We start from the raw sequence: 12,398 nt of genomic DNA on the forward strand, positions 1-12,398 counted from the left end.
TTCCAATGATTCTACGCTCTGTTCCAGTTGATTTCCTGAAAAGAATTTGCATGCTCCTGTTGCACTTACTGTAATAACAAATACTGCTTCCCAGAGCCATCGTAGCCGGTCTGCCGTGATGTTTGCTTGCCAAAGTTTTGGAAGGCAGAGACATCTGTGCCAACATTTGACTGTTGGCGTTCGTTCTTGTTAACATGGAGCAGATTTTAATTGAATGTGACAGTCATCTTAAAGTCATTTCTTACAAATAACCTCTGTAAGACATCTTCTCTCCCCCCCATGTAACTTGAGTTTGTCTCTGGAGAGTAAGTGGTGGAGAAGGCAAGTCATCGGGTCCCCATCTTGTGGGATGGGAGTGTGGGGAGGGAGGGAGGCAGGAGCCTTGGGGAGCTGAAGGGTCGTGCGCTTGGCACTTGGTAGGGATGAAGTTCTTACAGCTTGGTCAGTGTAAGAAGGGAATTAATAATTTCCATCCAGAAGTTTCCAAGCCCTCAGCTGGTAAATTGATTCCTGAGATGAGGCTCCAGATGAATCACATGGGTCCATTTATCCCTATCTGAGTCCCCCAAGGCCTGAGTGACCCAGATTCTGTAGGAACTTTATACATAGCGTGGGGGCAGCACGTGTGTGAGAGAGCACACGGCAAGGGGCAAAGCCGTGCAGGGTGGCTTACTCTCCCAGCAACCTCTCTCCTGGGAGCTAAGCTGTCCTGAGAGAATCCTGTTAATCCTTCCCAGGTTGGTGGCTTCATGACCTACTTATCTCCTGAGGGGCCCCATCACCTTGGTGCTATTACACTGGAGAGTTCAGCCTCCACGTGAATTGTGAGGAGATAGACATGTTCAAACCACACTACACACTATCTACTCGGAGATCTAGAAGAAAGTAAAAGTTGCAGTTGGCCTCCTGCCGTGCTGGCTTTCTTAGATGAGCTTGCCACTCAGGGCTCTGTTTTGAATGATGTGAGCACGAAATATGTGTGTCTTTTTCTCCTTGCTTATTTTCCCCATTCTCCTCCCCTATCTTCAACCCCTTCTCCCCTTCCTATTTCACCCATGGTTATAACAGCACAAGTGGTCAGAGCTAAATCTTGGAAACAGCCCAAATGCCTATCAGTTGAGGAATGGATAAAGAAGTTTTTTTTTTTTTTTTTTTTTTAATACAGTCACAAAGAAGGATACATTTGAGACATTTCCAGGTAAATGGGTGCACTTGAGACCATGCTTTTTGTCTATGTGTATACTGGAGATCAAATTCAGGACCTTGCACTTGGCAGGCAGGCGTGGAAGCCGCTGAGCTAGCTCTCCTCCAGCCTGTAAGTGAAATAAATTGGACACACATGTGTAAATATCACATTGTCTCTGGTGCGAGAAACCAAAAATGTCAATAAAGATCAAAATGTATACTAGATATTGTCAAATAGGAAGCCAGTGCTCAAAGGGGGAGGGATGAAGGAGGAGGAAAGGGGAAAGGAAAGAAGGAAGAGAAAAAGAATGAGAAAAAATGGAAACAAAGATTTTCTTTAACTTTTATAAGATACAGTTGTATATTAGCAAGTCGTAAATATGCTTCATAAAGAAATGTATCAAAAATTAACAGAAAACTTGTTTTCAAATAGAAATTTTATTTTTTCCTGTACAATTTAGAAGAATATTGAAATTCCTTTTTTTTTTTTTCTTGGTACTGAGGATTGAACTCTGGACCTGGCATTTGCCGGGCAGGTGCTTAAGCTACTGAACTATCTGCCTGACCCCTGGCCCTGAAATGACTTCTTTTTTTTTTTTTTTAATGTATTTGGTTGTTGCAGGGTCTTACTGTGCAGCTTGGACTCATGGTGATCCTCCTGCTTTCAGCCTGCGCAGCGCTGAGATTACCACTATGTGTGCCACTAGGCCTGGGCTCTATGGCCCACTCAGCCCATCCTGGGGGTGGGCTGGCACAGCATGTGGAGCCCGGGATTGAACCACGGTCCCTGGGCTTACCTCAGCTTGCCTAAGCGGATGCTTTCGTCCATTGAGCTATCTCCCCGACCCCTTTTATTACTTCTTATTGGCACATAGAAACTTCATTTCCCATAGGTTAAGTTCATAGATATCTATCTAAATTTCACTTTTTCATTTAATTTTTTTTATTTTTATTTTTTAAATTTATTTATTTATATGCGTGTGTGTGTGTGTGTGTGTGTGTGTGTGTGTGTGGCCAGCTCAGCCCACCAGGGGGCGGGGCAGGCTGGCATGTGGTGCTGGGGGATTGAACCGCGGTCCCTTGCTTTGCTTAGCTTAGCTTGTTCTAAGTAGGTTCTTTAGACCACTGAGCCATCTCACCAGCCCTTAATTTTTTTTTTTTTAAATGAACTTCTCTGTTCTGGTCCCTGGGAATAGATGACAGTTGGGATAGGGCTTATATCTACAGCAAACTGCCATTTACTTCTTTCTTTGGTGGAACCAGGGAGTGAACTGAGGCCCCTTGCGCTTGCCAGGGAAGCACTTATTCTACTGAGCCATCCCCCTGGCCCCAATTTACTTATTTCTTAAAATGTTTTTAAAATTAATTTTATCAATACATTTTAGTTATACATAATGATCTCATTCATCCCAGGACATCTCTACCTGAACATGATGTATCGTGGTTCTTCTTTTATTCCCCATTCCCTTCCCCTTCAACCCTTCTTCCCTTATTTATTTACAGAAGCTTTGTTTCCATTTTTCCATTTTTTTTCTTCCTTCCCCCTTGTTCTCCTATTTGAACATTTTCTTCCTATTTCTCAATATCTGTTATAAAATTCTCATAGCAGAGAAATAGTTCAATACTTAAACATGGGTGATTTATTTCTTTTAAGACTATTGTCTCATGGTGCATTCATTTACCTGGAAATGTCTCATTTATCCTTCTTTATGGAAGAGTAGTACCCCATTATGTAAAAGCCCACATTTTGGACCAGGGATATATAGCTCAGTGGCATAAGTGCACGGCAAGCACAAAGTCCTGAGTTCTGTTCCCGGAACAAAACTTCCCAGTGAAATAAAACTCCACATTATTTATTTATTTATTTATTCATTCATTCATTCATTCATTCATTCATTTTTTTTTTAAACCATGGATTGAACTGAGGGCCTTGTGCTAGCCAGACAGGTGCTTAAGCCACTGAGCTCTCTCCCCAGCCCAAAACTTCACAGCTTCTTTATCCATTTGTCTGTTGATGGGCATTTTGGATCCAAATATTAAAACAGAAACACTAAATCTTCTGGAATATAGAACAGATAGATCTCTAGGGGACATAAGTAAAGGCAAAGAGTTTATGAATGGGGCCATAATCTCTTGGGAAGTACTGTAAAGAATCAACAACTGGGATCTCATGTTAAAAAGCTTTTGCATAGCAAAAGAAACCAACAGAATTAAGAGAACCCACAGAATGGGAAAAAAAATTGCCAGCTATTTCTCAGGCAAAGGACTATTATCTACAATCTATAAAAAACTAAAAAAAAAAAAATCAGATCTCCCAAAGTTAAAGATTTAATCCAAAAATGGGCATCTGAAATGAGTACTTCTTAGATGATGAAGAAAAAATGGCAAATAAAAACATTAAAAAATGTTCAGTATTACTGGGCACTTGAGAGATACAAATTAAAACAACACAGATCCATCTCACTCCAGAAACAGTGGCTATCATCAAGAAATCAGTAACAAATGCTGGTAGGGCTGTGGGGAAAAGGAGCCCTTCTCTGCTGCTGGAGGGAGTGCAGACTGGCGCAACCACTGTGGAGATCAGCGTGGGGACTCCAAAACATCTAAATCTAGAGGTCCCATTTGATCCAACAAGGTATCCTTGGTATCTTCCTGAAAGAATAAAAAAAGTCATAGCAGCAAATGCACACCCTGTTTATAGTGGGGCAGCTTGTAAACCCTCTTTCTTATAGGACATAGGCTTATGGAGGCCCTGTGCTATTAGTACCGAATCCCTGCTGTGTGGGTACCATGTGGAGGGCTTTACACACTTGTCAGTAGCACAGTGTTGCTGGATGGGAGCTATTAGCATCACTGGCATTGACTCCTCCGATCGCTGCGTTGAGAAAGACACTGTTATTACCCCATCCTATTGGTAGGCGTGCTGAGGCTGATCCAATATTTCATTGATTCAGTATTGTATATCAGGTTAGAGGAATATTGAGGCCTGAGCCAGTGTGACACTGTACTACTGCTCATCTCTGTTAGAATAACAGGCATGTTTGTTTACCCTTGTTGTGACCATTCTCCTTTGCGGGGGAACTCCATGAAAGAGGTGATAGTTTTTGATGTCACCCTGTATTCCTAAAGAGACCCCAAAGACCTACACTAACCAGTGGCTTTTCCCTGACTGGGACTTGGGCAGAACCCTGGCTTAAACTTAAGGAGTGCATGGGGGTCTGATAGCTGAAACTTCTTTTCTTAAATAAACACAGCAACTTTGCCTTTGTTTATGGAATAATCTAGTTTCTCCTGTGGCGTCTAGAGCCATAGTATAAGACTCAGTGAACACTAGGGAACACAGTGGAATCCATTTATTCTAAAACCAAACCAAACCCTATTGACTTCGGTTTTATTTTACTATAAAAGTGAGGTAGCTTGGGAAGATATTTGGCTTGAACAATTAGTGTTAAATTGTTCCACGTGCCTTTACATAAACTTTAAATCGGCAATGGGGTTGGTGGTGGCATTTTCCTCAAATACTGCAGGCAGATTTATGTGGGGCTGCAGTGCCATCGTGTGGCTGAGCTGATGAATTACTTTTCTGGTGACACCTGAAACACTTGTTGGGCCCATATTTTGGATGTGGATAGAATGTGGCTTTTGAAATAATTTTCCCCTCCCTCCCTCCCTCCCTCCCTCCCTTTGTCCTTCCTTTCTCACCTTTCTAGCGCTCTACCCCTCAGCTATAGCTCTTACTCTAAAATATTTTTTCTTTTTTTAATGAATAGGCTTGCTATATAGCCCATCATTTTTCTATTGATAGATATAATTGTCATTGTCTCTTAGACTTAAGGAAAAATGCTCCCCATTGAGTCACTTGGGCTATGGCTTCACATCTCCACCTTCAGAGTTTGCTTTCCAGGCCCCCAAGTGGAGCTTCTGCCCCCTGTGGAGGCTGCCCCGCCTAGTGGAAGGAATCTGCACTTGGGAGTGCGGGACCTGAATTCCAGGCCGGCTTTGCTGCTTGGAAGCAGCTTGGCCTCTTGGAGTCAGATTAGGTTAATTGTAAATCCCTTCTGGTATGAAAGTCTGTGATTTTGTTTAATTCCAAACCTAGTCCCCAGTATATTGGGACTGTTAAGTGAAGCTATTTTTATTTTAAATCGTGAAATTTCTGATACCACCCATCCTGAGGGGTTTTGGAAAGGCACAGGAAATCCCGCAAACCACAACAATCCAAATTCAAAGATCTGAAGTAGGGGTTGAGGGGAAGCTGAGGAAGTTTTGGTGACTGTTGGTTTCCCATTGGCTCACAGTGTGGCCCTGTTTGCTAAATCTTGACAGTTCCAGCAGCAGTAGTCAGAGCTCAGAAATGTGGAGACCTGAGCTTGGGGTAGTCCCGTGCCCCAGAGGGGCGTGGCAAACGAAGGGACGCTCCAGGAGCCCAGGCGTGCTGCAGAAGAGAAACAGGTCTCTGTGAAGTCTAGATGCACCGGAAAGGTACCCTCCAGGGAGGTCTGGAGGCCAGAGCTGGCTGCCCAGGAGTGGTCATGCGCTGGGAAGGCAGCTTCAGACACTTTGGTGGTGTTCCAGAGGCAGAGCTGGGACCCATGTGATGGGAGGCACACCGAGGTGGACTTAACTGTAGGTCTCAGATCTTGTACATGTTGAAAATTGTCCTTGGCTGCCACATGGTGTGTGCTACGCTACTGCAGGTGGCACCTCTCCTCGGAGTGGGGGAGGAGAGTTGGGGGCATCTAGTAATGGTGCTGGTGATGTTAACGGGGAATTTTAGAGTGACTTTTGGACCCCTGAAATACTAGAAATACTTCCATATTTAGCATCACAAACTGGAACTTTTTAATGAGGGTCTGTTGGTTGGTCAACAAGTACGTTTTGCATATCTCCTGTTTCCAGGTAGAGAGCTAGGTGCGGGGGATACAGAAGGAACAGGACAGGCAAGGTTCCTCTCCTAAGAGAGTCCACCATCTGGCAGGAGAAGCTCAGATTTGGGGAAATAACAAGTATATCACGATTTGCTTTTAAACCAGTAGCTTCTCCCCCCAAAATGAAAGCTAGCCGCGAGGATTCTGGCTTTTCGGGCCTCTTTTTTCTTTTAGATTTCCACATGTATGTCATGTGCTCTGTCTCTGTAGGCTCTGCAGATGGTAAAGGCAGCTGAATGTAGTTGATACCTTGCATATTTGTACTGTTAAATGCTGTGCCAATCCAGTGGGCTTGATTCACAGAACTGAAGCTGCCGGACCTTCTTGAGTTGCCTTTTTGAGATGAGTTGTTGACCTATAGACATTTTTAAAAACTTACTTCTTTCTTGCTCAAAGCCTCATTTGTTGTGAGAAGAGGTGTTTGGTCCAAATTTAGTACCATGAGTAGAGAATCTAAGAGACCATGTGCTTGCCTGCGTCAGGCTCTCCTCGCTTCAGGGTTTGCTACTGAATTCCTTTCTTAGTGCTTGGGAATACCGGCTATGTCTCTGGCTGTGTTCTAGGTGCTGGTGATTGAAGGGCAGTTGGAACACCGTTCTTCTTTTCACAGAGCTCACAGTCTAGGTTGGGAATCACACACGTGAATAAGTTCACATGACATGTGATACGGGTGGGACAACTTTAATCTGAAAACCCACCCTGCTCCAAAATCTAAAGCTTTTGAGCACCAACATAATGTCACTGGTGGAAAATTCCACACTGACCTCATGTGACAGGTTAGGAGGTCACCTGACAGGGTCTGAGGAGGGCTCCAAAGCAGAGATGGGGACCTTTGGTTCATCCCACTCCCAGAGAAGGGTTGGCTGACTTACACCATAGAAAAAAGTCCACAAAAGCTGTCCATATAAGGCATGAGAAGGTGTTTATCAGGGAGCACTTTCAAGTATGTACTCAAAGAAAATAGAGCATAGGAGGGAGAGAGGCGCCCTGGGTCCTGGAGCTTGGCACATGTGTGGGGACTTGGGGCCAGAAGTCTGTGGAACTTGTGCATCTGTGGAGAGGGGATTCCACTTGTGGAAGACGGGTGTGGCCCTGTCTGTAGGTGAAGGGTGGTGGCCATTCACAAGCGATGACCGTTGGGGTGAGAGCGTGCTAGCTGGTCACCCACCTGTCATGGAGAGGTCCATTTGATGGCAGGCAAGGGCTGGCTCGTCACAGGTGAAGTCCGCTTACAGGGAGAAGCGGGGCCCAGGCTTGGAGCATGCACCTTTAAGGACCTTAGAGAAGTGGGTGGGCTTGTGTCCTGAGGCTGCTGCTCTGCTTAAAGTACAGTTTTAAAATTGCGATGTTCCTTATCTTCTTTCCACCTGTCTGCATTTTTTTTGCCTCTACCACAAAAACAAAATGCTAGTGCACTGAAGATACCGTATGAAATTACCTTCAGACTGTGTACAGGACGTTTATGCAACGTAAATGAGTACTGTGTGTAGTCTTGGGCTCTGTCTCCAAGGTAGCTCATTAGTATAATGAAATATTCCCAAAGCCAAAAGGAAAACACCTGGAATCTGAAGTAGTTCTAATCCCAAGCATTTTGGATAAGGGATACTAAGCTTATATAAATAGGTTGTGTATTTAAATAAAAATAAGAAAACAAAGTGTATATAAATAAAATACTGGTATCTTGGTTTATGAACTTAATTCTTTCTGCCATTTTGGTTGCAGACCAGAGGCACCACTGTGGTATAAATAAAATAAATGAAAATTAAAACATGCCTATATATAAATATATGGCATGTATGGGTGTGACAATTGTAGTAGAGAAGGAAATGAGGCCATGGTCATTTCTTTCTAAGGACATTAGAAGAGTCTTCAGCAGCAGCTGGTTTGCATCCTTGGCTGCTTCTTCCTGTGCTTCCATTTTCTTCCTCCTCCCCCTCCCCCTCCTTCTCCTCTTCCCCTTCCCCCCTCCTCTTCCCTTTCCTCCTCTTCCTCTTCCCCTTCCTCCTCCTCCCCTTCCTCCTCCTCCTCTTCCCCTTCCTCCTCCTCCCCTTCCTCCTCCTCCTCTTCCCCTTCCTCCTCCTCCCCTTCCTCCTTCTCCTCTCCCCTTCCTCCTCTCCTTCCTCCTCCTCCCCTTCTTCCTCCTCTCCCCTTCCTCCTCCCCTCTCCTCCTTCCCTTCCTCCTTCTCCTCTTCCTCCTCTTCTCTCCTTCTTCCTCTTCCTCCTCCCCTTCCTCCCCTTTCTCCTCTTCCCCTCCCCTCCTCCTCTCCTTCCTCCTCCTCCCCCCTTTCTCCTTCTCTTCCTCCCCTTCTTCCTCCTCCTCCCCTTTCTCCTCCTCCTCCCCTTCCTTCTCCTCCTCTCCCCTTCCTCCTTCTCTTCTCCTTCCTCCTCTTCTCCTTCCTCTTCCTCCCCTTCTTCCTCTTCCTCCTCCCCTTCCTCCTTCTCCTCTTCTTCCTCCTCTTCTCCTTCCTCCTCCTCCACTTCCTGTTCCTCCTCCCCCTCCCCCTCTTTCTCCTTCTCCTCCCCTTTCTCCTTCTCCTCCTCCCCTTTCTCCTTCTCCTACTCCCCTTCCTCCTTCTTCTCTTCCCTTCCTCCTTTTCCTCCTCTCCTTCCTCTCCTCCTCTCCCCTTACTCTTTCTCCTCCTCCCCTTCCTCCTCGTCCTCTCCCTTTCCTCCTCCTCTTCCTCTCCTTCCTCCTTCCCTTCCTCTTCTCTCCCCTTCCTTCTCCTCCCCTTCATCCTTTTCCTCCCCTTCCTCCTCCTCCTCTCCCCTTCCTTCTCCTCCTCCCTTTCCCCTTTCTCCTCCTCCCCTTCCTCCTCCTCCTCTTCCTTCTTTTTCTTCATTGCCATTGCTAAAGCTAATATGGATGCATGTAGCATTTCATCCCCACCAACCCTGTTAGACAGTCACTGTTACCCTGGGTGGCAAAGGGCCTGAGATCCGTGGAGTTTGAGGACTCACACTCTGGCATATTGGCCATGGGTGGGGGTGCACAGGGAGGCAGAGGAAGGGAGGCAGAGAGAGCAGGGACACAAGGTCACCTCCTGGGCTGGGGAGCCCCTCCTGGGCCAGGGAGCCATGAACCCATGAACCCTTGCGGGTGTATCCATCCATGCACAGCGCTGGGAACATGAGATTCTGAGGTACTTAACTCGGAGTCTTACTTCAGCCCCGCAGCATTTGTAATAGCCAAATGTAGAATGTAGACCCCATTTCCTCTTTTTTGTATTAAAGCAACTGAAAATATAGTCCAGTGATCTTTTTATTCTTTTGGTACTGAGATTTAAACTCAGGGTCTCGTGGTTGACAGGTAGGTACTGTGCCTTCTGCGCTTTTGGAATAATCTTGAAGAAAAGATAGACTGAAAAAGCCAGCTGTAGAATCCATGTCATCCAAGTGTTTGTCTTCTAAACGCTGTCTAGGGTTGGTGGAAGGGATATGTCAAGAAAGTGGATTTGTGAGGAAGGACCATTCGGGTTGCGGAGCCCAGCGGGCAGTAGGTGTGTTCCTGTGGGCAGGGCAGTGACACTGCGCTGCTGCTTACACCATTTTGTTTCAAGTTGTTCCATGGGGACATTTACAGGGGTGACATCCACAGTTGGCAATGTGTTCTCAATGCGGCAAACATAATAACTGCACACCCATAGCACCATTGCTTGGATGTGATAAAATACTCATTTTACAGATGAGAAGATTGAGGTCTAGAGAGGTGAAATGGAGGCAAAAAACTAGGTTTATTTGGCTCCAGTCCTTTTTCTGTTGTGTATTACAGACCTGGGTGGTCAGCTTTTCTCTCTCTCCTATCCTCCTGTACCAGAACAACACACTGGTTTGAGGCTAAGTCCTAACAGTTTTATCATTGGAAGTCAGGCTTTGGCCCACCATTGACACCTGATAAGCTTTAAGAAAAATGAGCTCAGCAGCAGAGTGATTTTAAGAGCAAGGAAGGCTGACGCTCCCAAGAGGCTAGTTGGGATTCCCTGAGTCCTTCTTTTCTGTGTGCACTTACGTTAGCTGGGGTGCAAGGAGCCATGTCGTGTGCTAGCTGCCAGTGAACAGCAGTCCGTCCCGCTGTGCCTCTGCCCTTCAGGCCCTGGAGCACCTGCTGTGGGCCAGCGTGTGCATGGAGTCCTCCGTCCCGCTCCTGGCTGTCAGGTACCTGAGCTGGAGGGCCACTCTCTACGCCGCTGTGTGCCAGTGCTGGTACGACTGCCAAGATGGCCTTCACGGGGAGGTAGGTGGCCTTTTTGTCCTTGTGATCCCAGTGCTTGGGGTGATGCTGCTTCACCTGCCCTCGGGGGAATGAACCAGAGCACCAGGAAAGCCGTGCAAGAACCGACGTGAAGCACAGACAAGAATTCCGTCCTAGGTGGACTTCGGTGGCTCTTCCCTCCTGCTGACTTCTTGCTTTGCCTTCACTCTGTCCGGTGTTCCCCGTGAACTTCCACCTTTGTAGCTCCTCTTGTGAATATGAGTGCTGCTATCTTCCTTGCTCATTTGGTTCTCCTTGGCCGCCCTACTTCCCTGTTTTTTTATTTTATTGGATTTTTTTCCCACCTATTATGCATGTATTTGGATTTTTTTTCCCTCTGCTGCCAACCCCCTTTATTATATTCTATTTCCTTTTTTCCTCTTTGTCTGTCTTTTAGATTAAATCCTGGAAATCTGACTTAACTTGGTTTGGGCTCCTTCCTTTGATTTTTCGTGTGGCACCTCCGTGTATGTTCACTAGAAGAGGCCGCCCAGTGCTGCAGTGCTGGCTCCAGGCCAGGGCTCCACCTCCCGGCACTGCAAACAAAGAAACAAACACAATTAAAATATAGAAAAGCACTCCCTCTGCAGTGCGTGGTAGCTTGGTCAGCTTGGGAAGGTCCCCTTCCTCTGGGCCAGCACGCCGTTGGCCTGGGGTGCACGGCTTGGTGACTGCAGTAAAGGCTGGATTTCAGCCCTCACTCAGGCCCTTGGTGGGGAGTCCTGGGTCATCCGCGGCCGTCACATCATAACCAGAAACACATCTTCTGGCCCATGAAGAGTTCATTATACACGTTGGTTTCTTGCCTGGATTAATTGTTTGTTTGTTTTTGGAGATAGGGTCTCTCTGTGTAGTGCAGGCTGGCCTTGAAAGCACTTATGTAGCCCAGGCTAGCCTCCAACTCGCAGCGAACCTCCTGCCTCAGCCTCCACACCCAGCTGGACTCATTCTGAAGAGCTGGGTAATAGCAGTCCCTAGGCAGAGGGATAGCTGAATTCAGCTCTCATGGGACCCTTTTACTGTGCCAGGAAACGTCGTAGAAACTGCTGACCTTGGTATGTGATGCTAACCTTGGTATTCTAGACGTGGCACATTTTGTTTTGTAGTCAAATTATCAGGGAATTGAACATTTATGAGATTTGGACCTCTTCATTCCTCTTGAGATTCTTCCTTACTGGAAAATTTAACCCTTCATACGCATTAATTTTGTGATTGATCTGGAAGCATTTTCATTAATATTTTAGAAATTATAAATACAGTATTTCAAAGAAATGGTAAAATAAATGATGTGAACCCTTGTTATTGAGCTCACACTAGCTCTTTTAAACTTTGGAGAGTAATGAAAGTGGAGAAATGGCTAAATAAACAAGCCTGTTTTCTCCCTTCTTTGAATATATATTAACTAGTCCCTAGATTACTGGAGATAAAAATGAGATAGGCTATTTAGGGACTTCACAATGTAGTAGACATTATGCATAACTGAATAAGTACACAGCTTGCTTTAGTAGGGATGTTAGGATTGGCGATGACTACCTGAAGGTAGGATAGAGGTGTGTATGCATGTGCATATGCATGTGTGCACGTGTGTGTGTGTTCACTTGCATGTGCGCACGTGTGTGTGTGCGCGTGCACATGTGTACACAATGCCTACATGCAGTGTCAGGGAAGCGATGATCTGGAGCCTGGAGAGTTTGTTATTTAGATCTGTAGAATTTATTACAGATTCAGCCCATCAGCCTTCAGTGTAATTCACAGATCAGATCCAAAGTCTAGGACAACAAAACATCCTGTCTTTATGTGTTTTTAATCACTCTAGTCTAACTTACTGTGAATTAAATTTCTTTCCCATGCACACAGGCATTTGCTCGGCGTGCTTTAGCTAAAATTGATGAGCTGAGGCAGCTGGAGTTAATGAGCTCCTCACAATCGCAGGAAGAATCCAGAAGATGGTACAGAGAGGCCACGATAAAGGTATGAAGATGACAGTAGCTGAAAGAAGTGAGCCGCGCTCCCTGCTCGATTGCGTGCTGCCTCCC

General features: G+C 45.8%; 1 protein-coding gene across 1 annotated transcript in view; it reads left to right on the forward strand.

Annotated features, from left to right (window-relative positions):
• The window catches only part of Cfap54 (cilia and flagella associated protein 54), a 353,322-nt gene that overhangs the window by 18,924 nt on the left and 322,000 nt on the right, over positions 1 to 12,398 (forward strand). Inside the window, exons 6-7 of the mRNA XM_023716586.1 lie at positions 10,201 to 10,344; positions 12,220 to 12,333. Coding sequence (XP_023572354.1) covers positions 10,201 to 10,344; positions 12,220 to 12,333 — 258 coding nt within the window. The remainder of the gene's footprint in view (positions 1 to 10,200; positions 10,345 to 12,219; positions 12,334 to 12,398) is intronic.

Source organism: Octodon degus, unplaced genomic scaffold (assembly GCF_000260255.1).
Source record: "Octodon degus isolate 3935 unplaced genomic scaffold, OctDeg1.0 scaffold00004, whole genome shotgun sequence".
Classification (NCBI taxonomy): domain Eukaryota; kingdom Metazoa; phylum Chordata; class Mammalia; order Rodentia; family Octodontidae; genus Octodon; species Octodon degus.